The sequence below is a fragment of the Arachis hypogaea genome, chromosome 16, assembly GCF_003086295.3.
Source record: "Arachis hypogaea cultivar Tifrunner chromosome 16, arahy.Tifrunner.gnm2.J5K5, whole genome shotgun sequence".
Taxonomy (NCBI): Eukaryota; Viridiplantae; Streptophyta; class Magnoliopsida; order Fabales; family Fabaceae; genus Arachis; species Arachis hypogaea.
The window spans coordinates 150,358,830-150,376,261 of NC_092051.1; the positions used below are offsets into that span (position 1 = coordinate 150,358,830).

At 33.2% G+C, this 17,432-nt stretch overlaps 2 protein-coding genes across 5 annotated transcripts; both read left to right on the forward strand.

The window, feature by feature from the left end:
* The first annotated feature begins 10,246 nt into the window (after positions 1-10,246).
* Positions 10,247-17,138, forward strand: LOC112697924 (uncharacterized). Of its 4 annotated transcripts, XR_011873579.1 has the most exons (6): positions 10,247-11,257; positions 11,372-12,341; positions 15,724-15,780; positions 16,222-16,399; positions 16,597-16,681; positions 16,753-17,138. XR_011873579.1 is itself a non-coding variant. In XM_025751306.3 (3 exons), exons 1-3 carry the CDS (start codon positions 10,580-10,582, stop codon positions 13,943-13,945), a joined length of 1,815 nt encoding a protein of 604 aa, XP_025607091.1. In that variant the 5' UTR covers positions 10,247-10,579; the 3' UTR covers positions 13,946-14,620. The 4 variants fall into 4 exon arrangements, 3 of the variants coding, with proteins under 3 accessions (XP_025607091.1, XP_072075550.1, XP_072075551.1); XM_025751306.3 differs by lacking the exons at positions 15,724-15,780; positions 16,222-16,399; positions 16,597-16,681; positions 16,753-17,138 and adding an exon at positions 13,779-14,620; XM_072219449.1 differs by lacking the exons at positions 15,724-15,780; positions 16,222-16,399; positions 16,597-16,681; positions 16,753-17,138 and adding an exon at positions 12,513-12,758 and having other exon boundaries at positions 11,372-12,407.
* On the forward strand, positions 16,193-16,967 carry LOC140180325 (auxin response factor 3-like). Its single transcript, XM_072220803.1, has 3 exons — positions 16,193-16,399; positions 16,597-16,681; positions 16,753-16,967. Exons 1-3 carry the CDS (start codon positions 16,193-16,195, stop codon positions 16,965-16,967), a joined length of 507 nt encoding a protein of 168 aa, XP_072076904.1.
* Positions 17,139-17,432: the final 294 nt, after the last annotated feature.

Here is a 17,432-nt window from a genome sequence, read left to right on the forward strand (position 1 = left end):
CTATTATATGTACTCATTTTCTGTTAGAGGTTGTAATACCACACCACCTTCGTTTTACGACTTAAGCATAAAGCTTAGTGTGGTAGGGTGTTACAAAATGAAAAATAATTTTTTAATAATGATGATGATATGTTTAGTTTACCCAACAAAACGGCTTTGCTTAAAAATTATGCATTCAGCCATTCACACTTTTATCTCATATCAGTCACATGGGTTATGGATAGAAGGGACATTGTGTGCGGGTATATACTTGTCAACTATAAAACCTGTTGCAAATCTACCATGAACTCCTGATTTTCACGTACACTCAAAGTAGTTTATCAAAATTTTGACCGTTCATATTAATTTATGTTATATCTCTATGGTCAAAATGAGAGGAATATCACATTCCGTTACGTACATTGCCATACCAGAACAGCTTCCTACATTTTAAGTTACCATACTACTTCTATATCACAATCTCAATCTATTTCTGACCAATTAAAGGAATTCAGATTGATCTTTCATTTCCTAAAAATCCTAAACCTCAGAATCAACATCCTATGACCACAAGAGCCAAAGCTGGCATTACAAAACCAAAAACATTCTTATCCACTGCCTCTTCTACCTAGATTGATGATGATCATTTGTTATCCAAAGATGTGGATTTGGATTTTTTAAAGTTTGAATTTCATTTTAAAGAGTAAAGTGTGATCTCTTACCATTTATTTTATAAGTGGGATTAAAAATAAATATGAGAAAAAAACTATTTAAAAGTAGAAGATCATATTTTACTCTCTAAAATACAAATTTAAAATTAGAAAATCTAAATTCTAAAAATGTTACTCAAGCAATGAAATTTATAGAGTGGAAACTAGCTATGACTCAAGAATTTAATGCGTTGCAAAAGAACAAGCAACAAGTCATAGGACGTAGTTATTCCACCACCAAATGCTGTAGTTACAAGATAATGTTTATTTGCATAGAACTTTTTTTTTAGTTTGTTCATAATACTAAATTGTATAAAATTTTCACCTGTTATTATTAATGTTTGATAAGGAGACCCGATTAAAAATTTAAAATATATGACTTCAATTTGTTTAGTCATTTTCTGAATTTAAATTGATTTAATTGTTGTTTATCATAGAAGTGCAGCTAACCCGCCCTAAATTAAAAAAATATATATTTAAAAAATTAAAGTTAAAAAATCAGATATGAAAAAATAATTATCTTTTTTATTTTACTTCTAAAAAAAATTCCTTTGTTTTATTTTATGATTTATTACCACCAATTTTACCTTTTATTTTTTAATTTTTCCTCTTTATTTTTTCTGGGATTATTATTCTACCATGAGTAATATTAACATCACATCAGTGTTTATTGAGTTAAGGTCCGGTGGTTTAGGATCTTATTTACTCATATACATTTATTGGTGACAAGAGTGAATAGAATTCTACATTTGTAAAAATAAAGGTGAACCCATGAACAAGCCCATTTACATACTTGAATAAATATGATTTGGGCTGGACCAAGTTGCACTAGATATATTTTTTAAACCAATGTATTATCGTTTGGTAATGAAAATGTGAAACTACATCAAATGTTCTATTCCCCAAAATGATATAACATTTTTTCAACGGAAAGCATATTTTGTTTGGCAATGAAATAACACCTATATTTAAAGGATTCGACTATGGTGCTGAAACAAAAGTTTTTCAGCATCTGTTGAAAAGAGTTGGCATTAGAAAAAAAGAACACGTATCGTTGTTATTTTATAGGAGGAGACAAGTTCTGAGACAAAGCAGTCAGAGCAGAAATTTTTATGAATTGATTACCTTGTGAGGTCTGATAATATTATAGGATTAACGAATTATTAATTTGGATTATATTTTTTGGTTATTGTTGTTTTGGGCACGGGCTTATGTTTTATTTTTTGGCGAATATGAATTAAAAAGATGTATGCTTAGTTTTTGGTGAATAAATTATTCTTTCAAGGTCGAAAGTAAAAACCAAAATATCATAGAGAAATAACTAAGCATAATGTATACCATATATTATGTTATTTCTCTATGATATTTTGGTTTTTACTTTCGACCTTGAAAGAATAATTTATTCACCAAAAACTAAGCATACATCTTTTTAATTCATATTCGCCAAAAAATAAAACATAAGCCCATGCCCAAAACAACAATAACCAAAAAATATAATTCAAATTAATAATTCGTTAATCCTATAATATTATCAGACCTCACAAGATAATCAATTCATAAAAATTTCTGCTCTGACTGCTTTGTCTCAGAACTTGTCTCCTCCTATAAAATAACAACGATACGTGTTCTTTTTTTCTAATGCCAACTCTTTTCAACAGATGCTGAAAAACTTTTGTTTCAGCACCATAGTCGAATCCTTTAAATATAGGTGTTATTTCATTGCCAAACAAAATATGCTTTCCGTTGAAAAAATGTTATATCATTTTGGGGAATAGAACATTTGATGTAGTTTCACATTTTCATTACCAAACGATAATACATTGGTTTAAAAAATATATCTAGTGCAACTTGGCCCAACCCAAATCATATTTATTCAAGTATGTAAATGGGCTTGCTCATGGGTTCACCTTTATTTTTACAAATGTAGAATTCTATTCACTCTTGTCACCAATAAATGTATATTAGTAAATAAGATCCTAAACCACCGGACCTTAACTCAATAAACACTGATGTGATGTTAATATTACTCATGGTAGAATAATAATCCCAGAAAAAACAAAGAGGAAAAATTAAAAAATAAAAGGTAAAATTGGTGGTAATAAATCATAAAATAAAACAAAGGAATTTTTTTCAGAAGTAAAATAAAAAAGATAATTATTTTTTCATATCTGATTTTTTAACTTTAATTTTTTAAATATATATTTTTTTAATTTAGGGCGGGTTAGCTACACTTCTATGATAAACAACAATTAAATCAATTTAAATTCAGAAAATGACTAAACAAATTGAAGTCATATATTTTAAATTTTTAATCGGGTCTCCTTATCAAACATTAATAATAACAGGTGAAAATTTTATACAATTTAGTATTATGAACAAACTAAAAAAAAAGTTCTATGCAAATAAACATTATCTTGTAACTACAGCATTTGGTGGTGGAATAACTACGTCCTATGACTTGTTGCTTGTTCTTTTGCAACGCATTAAATTCTTGAGTCATAGCTAGTTTCCACTCTATAAATTTCATTGCTTGAGTAACATTTTTAGAATTTAGATTTTCTAATTTTAAATTTGTATTTTAGAGAGTAAAATATGATCTTCTACTTTTAAATAGTTTTTTTCTCATATTTATTTTTAATCCCACTTATAAAATAAATGGTAAGAGATCACACTTTACTCTTTAAAATGAAATTCAAACTTTAAAAAATCCAAATCCACATCTTTGGATAACAAATGATCATCATCAATCTAGGTAGAAGAGGCAGTGGATAAGAATGTTTTTGGTTTTGTAATGCCAGCTTTGGCTCTTGTGGTCATAGGATGTTGATTCTGAGGTTTAGGATTTTTAGGAAATGAAAGATCAATCTGAATTCCTTTAATTGGTCAGAAATAGATTGAGATTGTGATATAGAAGTAGTATGGTAACTTAAAATGTAGGAAGCTGTTCTGGTATGGCAATGTACGTAACGGAATGTGATATTCCTCTCATTTTGACCATAGAGATATAACATAAATTAATATGAACGGTCAAAATTTTGATAAACTACTTTGAGTGTACGTGAAAATCAGGAGTTCATGGTAGATTTGCAACAGGTTTTATAGTTGACAAGTATATACCCGCACACAATGTCCCTTCTATCCATAACCCATGTGACTGATATGAGATAAAAGTGTGAATGGCTGAATGCATAATTTTTAAGCAAAGCCGTTTTGTTGGGTAAACTAAACATATCATCATCATTATTAAAAAATTATTTTTCATTTTGTAACACCCTACCACACTAAGCTTTATGCTTAAGTCGTAAAACGAAGGTGGTGTGGTATTACAACCTCTAACAGAAAATGAGTACATATAATAGCAGAAAAATTATAATATGCTAGGAGCCTTGAAGAATAGGGGAAATAAAAATCGCGAGATAAAAGCGCAACGCTCAAGGAACGAGTTAACTTGCGTGCTAAGAAAACCATAACTGTCAAACATAAGATAACAGAAGTAGGAATAGAGTGTCAAAAATACAAAATAACAAGCTCCTAACTCAGCCTGCAAATCAAGACTGGCCGGAGAATATTTACACATATATACATACATATCCAAAACCCAAAAGTACATATACACAATCCTGCCTCTCCATAAACCTCTAAGAGGATCAAAAAGAACAAGTTATGCAGAGAGAAAGCTAAGTACATATATATACACCACTGTACAACAAAACTATACAACAACACTATCCAGTAACCCCTCCGCTTTAATAGTCCAGACGCCTAACGAGATGACTCCCGAACTGCATCTGAAAAATAACAACATAGTATGGAATGAGAATCGGAGGTTCTCAGTATGGTAAAGGTGCCACACACATAAGATATAAGGTCCTGGGAATGCCAGAGGCAATCCTAGAACGCCGACACTCAGATTATAGAGCTTAAAGTATTAAACAGAAGCCATAAAAGGTGGTTTTCTAAGAGTATCTAAAATTGACTTAACTTAACCTTAAGTCTAAACCCCATATTGCCGTTCCTCCATACCTCCACTTCCTTCAGTATTTCACAGACAGTTAAACAGATATAAGCAAGCACAAGAAAGTTACAAATACAACAAGTAACAATTACACATTTAACATGGCAAATACAGTTAGGCACACCCAACTAATGCACAAACAAGTAATTCGAGTAATATGCAGATGATGCATGCCTGTCCTACGGCTGATGAGGCTCATTTGTCGGTTATCCAGCCAACCCGACAAGTCTGAATTGTACTTAGACTGTCCCCCGACGTGCATCCCCATGAGTCTATGCATAGCTTTATCTCAAATAATTAATATTGCTCAATGGGGGTAACATTTCCGAGAATTTATATAGTGCCTGGTCACACTTACATCGTAGGGTCAACAGAGTATCGAGTTTTCAACCTGGTACACGTGGTGGCAAGTCACGACACTTAATCCAGGGAATCTCGTATCTCAGATCATTCAAATTCATAAGTCATATAAATAATTCAATTATAATTCATCAACATCCACATCATTCTCAATTGCATCTCATTCATCATCATACATTAAACATATTCAATCCTTATCCTTCATTATCACACCTCTCATTCCGTCTATCAATAGTTTCAATTCAAAACATAATTCATTCTTTTCTAAGAATCAAACTTCAAACTTAAAACATACTCATTTTCTTAATAACTTAAAATCAAACCATATAACTTTTAAATCTAAATCTCTTTTAAATAATCATATAAACAAAATCTCTAACTTTTATAAAATTTCGACAGCATCTCCTCTAAAACTCGGACTTTGCCACCCTTTTCGGGTCCAAACCTGCATTCTTTTCAATTCAACATACCCTTCCTCATCATCATAACAAATCACCACAATAAATCTACCTCAAATCAACAATTATACTCATACAATATTCAAATCCAACAACCAAAATTCAACTAAGAATCATAGTTCACAAATCCTAGGCTTTTAACACTAAATACCTCAAATCAATAATTCACCAAATCACCAGTTAACCAACAAGCACCAAACCAACCATGTTCATCAACAGGATACTAAGCATTAAATATATGCATGCAATCTAACCTATCCTATGGTCATCTAGCCTAAGTTTTCACAGAACATTATATATTAAATGTAAGAAACCTAAACCATACCTTAGCCGATTCCCAAGTATTATTCCAAGACAATTTTTCTAAAAGAACTCAGCCATCAAAACCTCATCTAATCCGCTTCCTCCAAGTTCTAGTATTCACAATTTCAAGCTCCAAATATTTATTTTCAACCTAATACACATTTATAACACATATATATCCAATTTAATATTCAAAACTCAAATTCAAAGAAAATAAAATAGAATTATCATATCCTCACCTTACCCAAGCTTCACATAAGCAAGAGTGAACGTTTCTCTCAAGCTAATTGGATCCTAAAACATCAGAAATCAAAGAAATTCAACATTCCTACTTAAAATTCGAAAATTGGGGGAAGAGAAGGTTGAGAGTGATTAAACAAGTTACCTATGAAATTGTTCCAATAGAAACGTAAAGCTCGACGCGGTAAACGTGTGGCCACAAACGGTGCGGCAATCGGAGCTTGGACGGAGGAGTTACATGCGTTGGAAAGTAACGTAAGGTTAGGGAAGGTTTTCTCTTCTCTCCCCTGCTATGGTTTCAGCGTATCATTTGCTGAAATGGGGAGGAAGAAACCGTAATTTTCACTTAAACATGCTGGGCTGGTTGGGCCCAAGGGTTCGGTTTAGATCCGGTTCAACTGGTTCGGCCCGTTCGGTTCAATTCTGGATCATTTTCTTCGAAATTGGTGTCAAAATTCTCGTTTCGATGAGCTCTATCCTAATTTGATATAATATTCACATTTCTAATCCTCCTTATTAAAAACTAATTTATTGACTAATTATTTACTAATTTAATCGGGGTTTACACATTTCATATACATCAATTTCCCTCTATTCCTCCTAACTTTCTTCTTTGTTTCTTAAATTAATCAATAACTCATAAGTTTCACAATTAAAATCATATTATATTAAATTTAGTTGGTATTAGGAAAAAAATTAAACTAGAAGAAATCAATGATTAAATGAAAACCATTTGAATTTCAATTAATTGGATATAAATCAAAGAATCCAATTACAAATTTTAACATTTATATTTATAAATTTAAATAGTATTTAATTGTAAACTATAATTAAGTGTACGATAATAAATCATTTGTTTAATTTATAAATTTTAGATATCAATATTTAAAAAAAATGAATAATTAATTTTAATAACAGTAAAAATTTTATCACTAAAAATAATATGATAACATATCATAAATATGACTAAATAAGAATATTATTTTCCAATCTCAATAAAGGTTAACGAATATATCACCAAGATGAATAAGTCATTAATTTGCATAAATGCTAAATCATGATATTAGAAAAAGTGATTTAATTTTTTTTATAATAAAAAATTTTCTATCATTATTTTTAAAAATAAATATTTTTATAATTAAAAAATTAATTATAAAATAATTTATTTAATTTATAAGCTATTTTTAATACAAATCTTTATGTTTAAGGTCAATTTTAAATTTGTATCTTTTTAATGTTTTTAAAAAATTACAGATTTAAGTTTTTTACTATTTTAAATATTAAAAGATCAATCACTGACGTACATTATTAGTAAAATATATAACTTGTTACATTTTTATGTCGGTCTTGTAAATTTTTTGAAGGCGTAAGACAATAAAATAGGTTGACTTTAATATCATTAGAATCTAAATATAATTATTCAAGTAAGCACTACTAATTATGTTAATAAAAAATTTTTGTAAAAAAAAGGTGATTTATATTTTAAATCTTTTTGAGTAAATTCATTTCAAAATGTAGGAATTAGACTCAATTATGCTACATTTTTAAATGAAATATAGAATTTCACAACAAAATTAACATTCATTAAGAAAATAAATTTTAGGGGTGGCAAGATCACTATTTGGCGGACTAATTCCTCTTCCGTCTATTGAAACGGTCCTAAATTTCTATCCCGTCCTACTTAATGGCAGTTTGACGGGCTCTTTTTCTCTTTTTGAAAAATTATTAAACCATTAAAATAAACAATATATAATTTCATGAGTATTTCAATAAATTTATAATTTCTAAAGATATAAAAAATTATAATTAAATTCATAAACATTAAAGTATTTATAATTCTAAATATCTAATATACATAATGATCAACCAAATTTTTTAAAATAAAATAATAAAACCAATATTGTTTAAAATATATAATTAAATATTGTCCAACTCTATCTAATCAATCAAACATAGTCTAAAATATATAATTAAACATAGGTTAGTGAAGGTTGTAGAAGAGTTAGAGAAGGGGGTTGAATCTATGACATTCTTTTAAGTTACTGTAATAACCCTTTTAAAACAAACTTGCTGTCTAAAACTATTTGAACTAAGCGGCGAAAAATTTATGAGACAATTTCATTTTATCTCATGAATATAAGAAAACAGACAGAGTAGAAAAGAGAAAAGCTAACACTATCAATTAGCACACAAATGAACTGAAATAAACCAATATTATTTAATGATGGTACCAGAAAAAATCAGAACCAATAAAGATGTTAGCAAAATGTTGGTGTTATTGATAATGACGATAACGAAAGAAAGAGGAGGAGGAGGAGGAGGAGGAGGAGGAGGAGAAGGAGGAGGAGGAGGAGAAAATGGAAAAGGAAAAAGAGAAGGAAAAGGAGAAGGAAACGGAGAAAGAGAAGACGCATGATTTAAAAAGCGGTTATAATAACTCAGTTTGATTTGGTTAGAAAATTTGCTTGAATGTAGAGTTTTATTCTAATAATTAATAATTATTCAATTAGTTTTCATGTAACAATAATATTCTTGAACGACATGTGATATTCTTGAACTTAGTTACTATGTTTTTTAAATTTTCTCTATTAAAGTGTGTAGGAGACATATTTTTAGCAATAATTTTCTCCTCACATAAAATAAGAAAAACTTTGGTAGTATAATAATTTAATCTAGCTTTTTCAGTTATTTGTCAGTTGAATTTTTTCATTAGTTAGTTTAGAAATTAGTTTTGGAAGCATGCTATTTGTGTAATTATAAAATAAGACAATATCAAAATTATATTTATATGTAATTTTTTATTAGTATTTTTAATAATACAAAACAAAAAAGTAAGAACTAACTAATCAATAAAATCAGTGTCATAGAAATCAAACTTATTAAAATACTAATAAATACTAATCAAACAAAAAAATTAAAAAAATTTAAAATTATAAAAACAATATAACTTTGTAAAAATAGAAAACAAAAAATTAGAAAATAAATTTATAATTAATCACAAATAAATAATTAAAAAATAAAACTTTAAAATTACTTTGAATTAATCAATACTCTTAAAGCTTCACGTTAATTCCTGTAAGTCAAACTTAAATTAATTTGTATATACATCTTATATGATTAATTAAATGTGTAACTAAAATTAATAATCAAATACAATAAAATATGACAATTTGAGGAGTTCTTCTAACGGAATAATAAGAATTAGAGAGCAATACTAACAAAATACCAATAACAATATGAACTCTATTCTTTTGAATATCAGTGTTTAATTTGGATTGAATAGAATGAAAATGATATATCTATAGATCAGAAGGTGTAAAATTAGTAAAGAATAATCTTAAAATGTGTTTTGTCTTAAATTAAAATGAGAATAGGTGTAGAAAAACATTAAAGGAATATACAAATATAAATGTGAAGGGGATTAGATGAGTAGGATATGAGGTTTAGAATTTAGAGAAAAAATTAAGATTTAGAGAAAAATTAAGGATTTGGAGAAAAAAAATAAAATTAAAGATATAAAATTATAGTTATTAATTATAATAAAAGATATTTTTGATAAATAAAATATTTAAAAGTTGATTTTGTTTTTATGTACTTCAGAAACCAACTAGCCATCGATTCTTGTTCTCAAATTGGTCATTTACGTCAAGTCGTCAATTCATTATCAAATTCAAGGATTTTTTTAACATTTAGTACTTCACTACACGATAACAATAAGTTTGGCAACTTGTTCGTACCTATCATACCATGTTCCTCTCTTTTCGACTGGTACATGAGATAATTTTCCTAAAATATATAGTCGCATAACTTTTTGTTTTATTATATTAGCAGTTATTATTAAAATAGAGTGCAGGCATTGTAGTTATCTTCTGCGTGCATAATAAACTAGTAACTGAGTCTCTGATTCCATTTGTTTTCAACTACCTGAAGACCGCTTCTTATTTATGGTAGGAGCTGTACTTAGTTTATTTTTTTCTTCGTCCACGCCAAAGTTAAAATCAGCTAATCAGCTATATTTCATTCAATCAATGTGTTGTGTGCTTGTTTCATTCTATCCGTGAAGTTATGTAAGCACATTGTATATCTGATTAGTTTGGGTTAGTAAAACACGGATATATACACGTTAATAAAAATAATTTTTATTAGGTTTGGACTAACTTAATTAGACTTAATTACCAACAAAATTTAAATGTATAATAGGACCGTTTTGCAAAAGGCCATCTTTTTTTATGAGTATACAATCAATTTCAATTTTTCCTGGTTAATTTTATCAGCCTACAGATCTTGCTGGTTTAAAAAAATGCCTATCACCAAAATGACCAAAAACCCCATCACCTTTAAAATATAGCGTATTGCACATTTGCCCGTCTCCTTTTTATTCTGTTTGCCTCATTCCCCGTTTTGCCATCGATACACTTTCCTAGTTTCTTCAACTGGAAAAAAAAAAAAAAAACCCTAACACGGAAAAGAAAAGCCAATAATAAAACTTACCGTTTTCTTCGTTACCGGTGGATATGACGGTATCCTCTCTCTTATTCACCGCGGCTGCCGCCTCAGCTGCTGCCCTAATCATGTTGTACAAGGGTCGCCGCAAGAGCCTCCTTCAAAGCCCCCACATCGGGGACCTTACAACGCTCTGTCCACCATCCGAACGCGAATGTCCATGTGGTAAGATCCTATTCGTTTCCCGAATCAGAACGTCAAAAGCCCTGGCGCAGCAACTACGCGATATGTTAGCCTCAAACGGTATTATTTTAGATCTCGTAGATACGGTTGATTACGAACCCGAAGACCTAGCCAAGGAGAACCTCGTCCTTATCGTTGCTTCAACTGCGGAACATTGGAACCGATATCCGCTACGAGGGCCTATCATCACGAAAGACATCATCCTACGTATCGCAGCAGAGGAGTTCGCCGAGTGGCTCAAGGAGAGAGTAAGGAGCTTTGAGGGTGAAGTGTTTGCTGTGAAGGCTTGCACTTTCAGTGCGTTTGGTGTGGTCGGTAGGTTTTCCGAAGATGGCAAGAATTTGATGGCTAAAGCCGCCAATCACATTAGGGATTTGGGTCACGCTACTCAATTCAACAATGATTTTGATTTTGACAACTGGTGGCAAAGGGCTGTTGGGATTTTGAAAGGTGCAGTTTTGGAAGATACAGTGTCTGATGGCAAGTGTGAGGAATCTGAACCTGAGGTCGGTTTCTGCATCCTCTTATCAACACACCTGCCAATTGAATCAGTTAATTGTTCTAAACTAATTCTTGATTTAATATTATCTTGGATAATATAGTTGTTTCCCAAATTTCAGGATGTTTCTTGTTCCGATCCAAAGCTACTCATGCCGCAGCGATTCTATGTTTTTGTGGAAAATTTTGAGGAAGAGGTATATACGACCTACACACGCAGGATGTTAACTGTCACTGAGGCGAACTTGATGAAGAATGGCTCTGTTGATCTTGAAGAAGCAGATCCTGTTGCTCCTCAATGGCCTCTTGCCAAAAGTATAAGAGTTGATGAAAGGTTACCAATGTTTCTAGGATTCTGTTCCGTTGGTGGTGTCTTGTACTTCGCAGGTGGTATGGTGCATTGGATTCTTCCAAAAAAATATCAGGTAGGCTCGGACGTTTATTACCCCAAAAATTTGTGGTGCCTCGAGAATGATGGCTCTACTTGGATTTCGAGTATACGTGGTAACACATTCAAGAACGGAACTTTAGTAGTCCCATACCATGGCAAGTTGTTAATCTTTGGGGCTGATTGGGTTGAGATCTACGACCCAAAATCAGATTACTGGGATAGAAGGGAAGTGACTTATAAGGACTTTTTTCAAGGATATATGGATCTTCAATGTTATTTTCTGTGGAAGGACAACAGCACTAAGAATCACAAGACCCTCCTTTTCTTGTATTTTTTTGATGATAGGCAACAATCACTCATGTCATATGATGTTGAAGCAAACATCTGGAAACCCATTGAGTGCCGGTTTCCGCCAATTCGTGATGATGTGTACGTTCCTAGGAAACTCCTTCGCTTGGGATCCACTGATTATCTACTCATTATTGATTTCGCCGCTACTTGGTACGTGTACGACTTGTCTAAGAAGATCGTCTTGGCAGATCTGCATATAGGTGGTCTTGATGATACTCTGCTGGTGTTGCATGTTTTCTGTTGTCATTGCACCCGGAAAGAAAGTCTGGTCTGTATCTTCATGGAACCATGTCTAGACTATGATCTTCCTGACTTTGTTCCTTATGCGAGAGTAAAGCTCCAAATTGAAGGTATTTTTTCTGCCGAGGTTGAATCCAAGGGTGATTTAAAACTTGGTCCCTATCCCAACTCCACATGTGAGCATGCGCCTTTCTCTATCTTCTTTGCTTATATTATACTGTCTCAAACTTCCTGAACCTATCCATTGAACTTTCCTTGTTTACTTTTAACCCTTTGAACAGGTTTGCTGTTGGAGACGAAGACATTGAAGGGAAGAATGTAGCTTAGTTGTTGTTGTTGTGGTAGCCATTTGGAATGTGTTTCCTTGAACTTATTGGAATTTTATCGTTAATGACCGCTAACAATAACTTATGACTTAAACTTTTAAACTTGTTTAATTGATTGCTTGATGTGTTAGTAGGCTCTTAGAATCATAAACATCCCGTGACTCTTCCTTTTTTATATATAATAGTTCTTGTCTTTCTTTATTAGTGGGTTCTATTAATAGTTATAGGTTCTAGAATACTTGTTCAGGACGCTTTGATCGATAGGTGAAGATTTTGGATTTGAACATTCACAGCATCTATTATCTATTAATATATAATAGGAGAGTAGTAGTAGGTTCAATGCTTGACAAGTTTATAGGCTAATTGATCAACAAATGATACATTCTGTAGTAGACAAGTGTTTTATTTGAATGGTTGACAAGTGTCTTACTAATTCAAAATTCAAAGATAAAAATATAGTAAATAATAGATATAAACAAAAAACAAGTAGGACAGCAACTTTTCCGCGTAACCCTCATCTGCAAAAGCATTAGATAGAAGTGAATCTGTAAATACAAATAAGAGGCGACCCTGTGAAGTAGCGTCGAGGGCGCCAGATCCTGTGGCGTCTCTGGACAAGCAGCACCTCATCCTTTTCTCCGTCTTTGTCTGCATCATCCTCTTGTGCAGCCTGTGGGGGTGGCCTAGATGGTCCTGCCTCAGAATGTGGGGGTGGCCTAGATGGTTCTACAACAGCTTGTGGGGCAGCTGTGTAGGCGAATGGAGGAATACTACCCAAAGCAAAATGCTCCTGCATCGGGCTTGACGGAGGTTCATTCAGGTCCACATCTAGGTGTGACTGGGACCGATGACATGTGATCTCTGACATGGTTCCTCATCCTCCTGCATGATGATGTTAATCTCCTCCAGGAAGTGTGATCCTCCAAAGTCTGCATTAAGACCATCACTGGTCAGCAGGTCTGACAGAAGCTGACCTAGACTAAGGCTTAGTTTGGTAAAACTTTTACTTTTCTAGCTGGGTCTGTTGATTGTACATCTGTATTGTCCCTAATGGTATTGCTTTGATGTACTGCTGAGTGGGAAGTGGCAACATTTGATTTTTGTGCAGAAGAAGAATTTTAAAAGAGTAGCTTTCTTTTTGGTTTTGATGTTTTACCCGGCCTCTTTGGGATGATGTCCGATTTATTTAGTAACAGTCTTCTTTATTTTTTGTATTTGTAGGTGTAGCCTTTATATCTCGCCATGTTATTAAGAATATGCGGACCAAAGTTTCTCCAAATCTTCGTATCTGGGTAGATAATATTGTTCTTTGCTGTATCCTTGTTACTGATAGTGAGTATTATGAAGAATTCCGTAGACACCATCACTACAGGAAACACGGAGGATAGCGGCCAGAAATTGCTTGCGGTTTTTCTATTGTGCAGCAATTTGCCAAGATAATTGTGATTGGCGTCCGATCTCTCCAATGTGACGCATATTCAATTTGGATAGCGTCGATTCGATGAAGCCCCGCAGCTAACCCTAACCCAATTTCACCCAAAATCAGTTCAAAACTTCAAATTACCCAAAATATATAGTGGAGAACCCGTGAAAGGAGAGTGGAACCCTGTTCTCTGCTCCACCGTGCGCCGCTGTCTCACCGTGGAGTCGCGTGGCTGCTGACTCAACCTTCTCTCACCGCCGCTAAAGCGCAACCTGAAGGTGAACAAGCCCGTGCTATGCAAGAATCTGAAGCACTCCGTGTCTCTTCCGTGGCCGCAACCTCACACTGTTTAGCTCCCACTTTTCCCCGAACTTCCCCTCCCATCAGAATATTCTCCTCCTTTTCCCATAAAGATTCAATTTTGATCCCACCCACCAAGACCCATCTCTACGCTTCCTTCTTCTGCACCCTTATTTGCCTCTACGTGGTCTGTGGCAGGTTTTGCAAAGCCTCTTGTGCTTTCTCTTCCATGTGTGGACTTGGTCTTGTTCCTGTTTTGCCTTTGTGGAATAGGCTCTTGTATGAATTCAATGCTTCTGGTTTTGTTTCTCAAGTAAAGGTTCTGTTTTATTTTTTGGTCTTCCGTGGTGTTGTGCCTGATGTTTTTAGTGTCAACATATTGGTTCATTCTTTATGCAAAGTTGGAGAATTGGATTTGGCTTTAGAGTATCTTAGGAGCAATGATGTTGATACTGTTACGTATAATACTGTGGTTTGGGGTTTATGTGTGCAAGGATTGGAAGATCAGGGGTTTGGTTTGTTGTCTGAGATGCTGAAAAGAGGGATATGTGTTGATTCAATTACCTGCAAGATCCTGGTTAAGGGGTATTGCAGAATTGGATTGGTTCAATATGCAGAGTGGGTGATGTACAATTTAGTTGATGGGGGTATTCCAGAAGATGTTATAGGCCTCAACACATTGATTGATGGGTATTGTGAAGCAGGACTGATGAATCATGCCTTGGTTTTGATGGAGAACGGCTGGAGGGGTGGCATCAGGCCTGATATTGTTACCTACAATACTTTGCTCAAAGCTTTTTGTAAGATGGGCGACATTGTGAGGGCCGAGTCTCTTCTCAGTGAGATTTTGGGTTTCAGAATGATGAAGAATTTGGTCAATTGAAAAACCGTTTTGTTAAAACTAAGGCTGAGATAAGAGACTTGCAGCCAACACCTTCCGCGTACACAACAGTAATTGATGGGTATGCTAAGCATAGTGGAATTGAAGAATCCCTTTCTCTGTATGAGCGAATGATTATGAACGGGATCATACCTGATGTGGTTACTTGTAATTCAATTATCTGTGGACTTTGCAGGCATGGCAAATTAAATGAAGCGGCAGTGCTACTGAGGGAGATGTACACAATGGGTTTAGACCCTAATCATGTCTCGTACTCTACAGTTTAATTATTCCTTGTTCAAATCGGGAGGATAATTATTCCTTGACTCTGTTTTCTGTCCCAGAATCTTAGATATAGCATAAACTTGTTATCTTGTGCATTTTTGTTGTTTTTATAGAATATGCACACAAACTGTTTGCTAGTTTTCCTCAGTGAAAAGTGGAGGAGTTCAACCTTTTATTTTCATGGATTTAATAAGCACTTGTGTGATTCTTTCTCTTTCGAAGTTTTAGTTTGGCTTCTGTTGAAAATTTCATGAAATGTTTGTTCTTTTTCTGAGCAGGCAGAGGAAGGCAGTGATGAAGTCTATTGCCAGGTCTTGTTGGTTCCTGAAAGTGAGGTGAGATTTATACACGACTATGAATTCTGATTATGAATTTAGGATATTTATGATCTTAATTTGTTTTAGTTTAGATTTGAAGAAGACATTGAGAAACATACTTCAAATTCTCTCAACATTTTAGTACTACTCAGTGCCTAGACCTTAGGGGTCAATTAAAAGTAAGATTGACTAAGCTTTGCTTAATTTAGCTGCGTGTCATGTTTCTGGGAACCAAATAACACAAAAAGTACACAATGGTACCTGTGTATTTGTCTATGTTACCTAGCTCTTCAACTTTACTTTCTAACTGGTAAAAGAGAAGTACAAAGTTTCTTGTTAGAAGAGTGAAAGGGAAAGGAAAGATATGTGTTTACTATTAACTGAAGCATCTCTATTAGTTGATTTCTTTTATTCAAAAAACAAAAAAAGGATGCTTGAACTTGGTTACTATAATTGTAGCAAGTGGAGAAAACTTGCGGCATGGGTAGTTGATGCTGATGGTGAAGATGATACTGAAGCTGTGGTGAAGTCAACAACACCCCATATGTTTTGCAAGACTCTTACTGCTTCTGACACTAGCACTCATGGTGGATTTTCTGTGCCTCGTCGAGCAGCTGAAGATTGCTTTCCTCCTCTGGTAAATTATGAACTTTGAGGCACTCCTTTCTCCTTGTCAAAGAGAACTGTTCAAATAATGTATCCTACTTTTATATGCTGCAGTCAAGTCTGATCCTCTAAATGTTCTGTTGATGTGGTGAAGTTAGCAGATCTAAGACTTTTGTTCGTTCATTATCTTTATAACAATTTGAAATTATGTTTTATTGCTCACTTTAGGATTACAGTCAACAGAGGCCTTCACAAGAGCTTGTGGCGAAGGATTTGCATGGCCTTGAATGGAGGTTTAGACATATATACAGAGGTATCTCATTCATTACCATTCTTATGTGTCTGCATGCGCGGAGTAATCATTTCTTGTCTTTTTATGAGCAGGGCAGCCACGGAGACATTTGCTCACAACTGGATGGAGTGCATTTGTGAACAAGAAGAAGCTTGTGTCTGGAGATGCTGTGTTATTCCTTAGGGGTGACGATGGAGAATTAAGACTAGGTCGAGCAGCACTCCAACCAGTCCGTCGCCGAGCAGCAGTCCGTCGCCGACCAGCAATCCAGTCTTCTCACCAAGCCCTCTCCTGCAAAAGCAACTGAACAATGTCTTCTTGAGGCTAGAGTTTGTGCTTGGTTATAATTTTTTTACAGTAATTAATGTATATATTGTCAACAAAATCCTAGTCTGCAATATTTTTAGTGATATTTTACTTGATTTAGTGGGACTTTTAGTGATATTATGCTTGATTTAACCTGATAATTGTTTTTAGAAATTCTGTTTGTGCTTCTGTTTTTAGAATTTGTTTGTGGATTTTTAGTGATGTTGTGCTTGATTTAATTCTGTTTGTGTATTTTTACTATGTTGTGCTTGATTTATTTTTTAGTGGGATTTTTTTTTTTTTTTTTTTTTTTTTTTTTTTTTTTTTTTTTTTTTTTTAGTTGATATTTTACTTATTTATTTATGTGGATATTGTTTTATTCCTAAAATCAAGTTCTTGTATTCTCATTCTTCCAGCACTAATATTGATTACCAAAAATCACTGACAGTGAAATATGCAACCAATA

Bases quoted from the DNA above. Each gene is read 5' to 3' on its own strand.
- LOC140180325 (XM_072220803.1), top strand. From the start codon at position 16,193: ATGCTTGAACTTGGTTACTATAATTGTAGCAAGTGGAGAAAACTTGCG. The intron at 16,400-16,596 runs GTAAATTATGAA...TGCTCACTTTAG, and splicing joins AAGATTGCTTTCCTCCTCTG to GATTACAGTCAACAGAGGCC. The intron at 16,682-16,752 runs GTATCTCATTCA...TTTTATGAGCAG, and splicing joins GTTTAGACATATATACAGAG to GGCAGCCACGGAGACATTTG.
- LOC112697924 (XM_025751306.3), top strand. From the start codon at position 10,580: ATGACGGTATCCTCTCTCTTATTCACCGCGGCTGCCGCCTCAGCTGCT. The intron at 11,258-11,371 runs GTCGGTTTCTGC...CCCAAATTTCAG, and splicing joins GTGAGGAATCTGAACCTGAG to GATGTTTCTTGTTCCGATCC. The intron at 12,342-13,778 runs GTATTTTTTCTG...TTGTATTTGTAG, and splicing joins AGTAAAGCTCCAAATTGAAG to GTGTAGCCTTTATATCTCGC.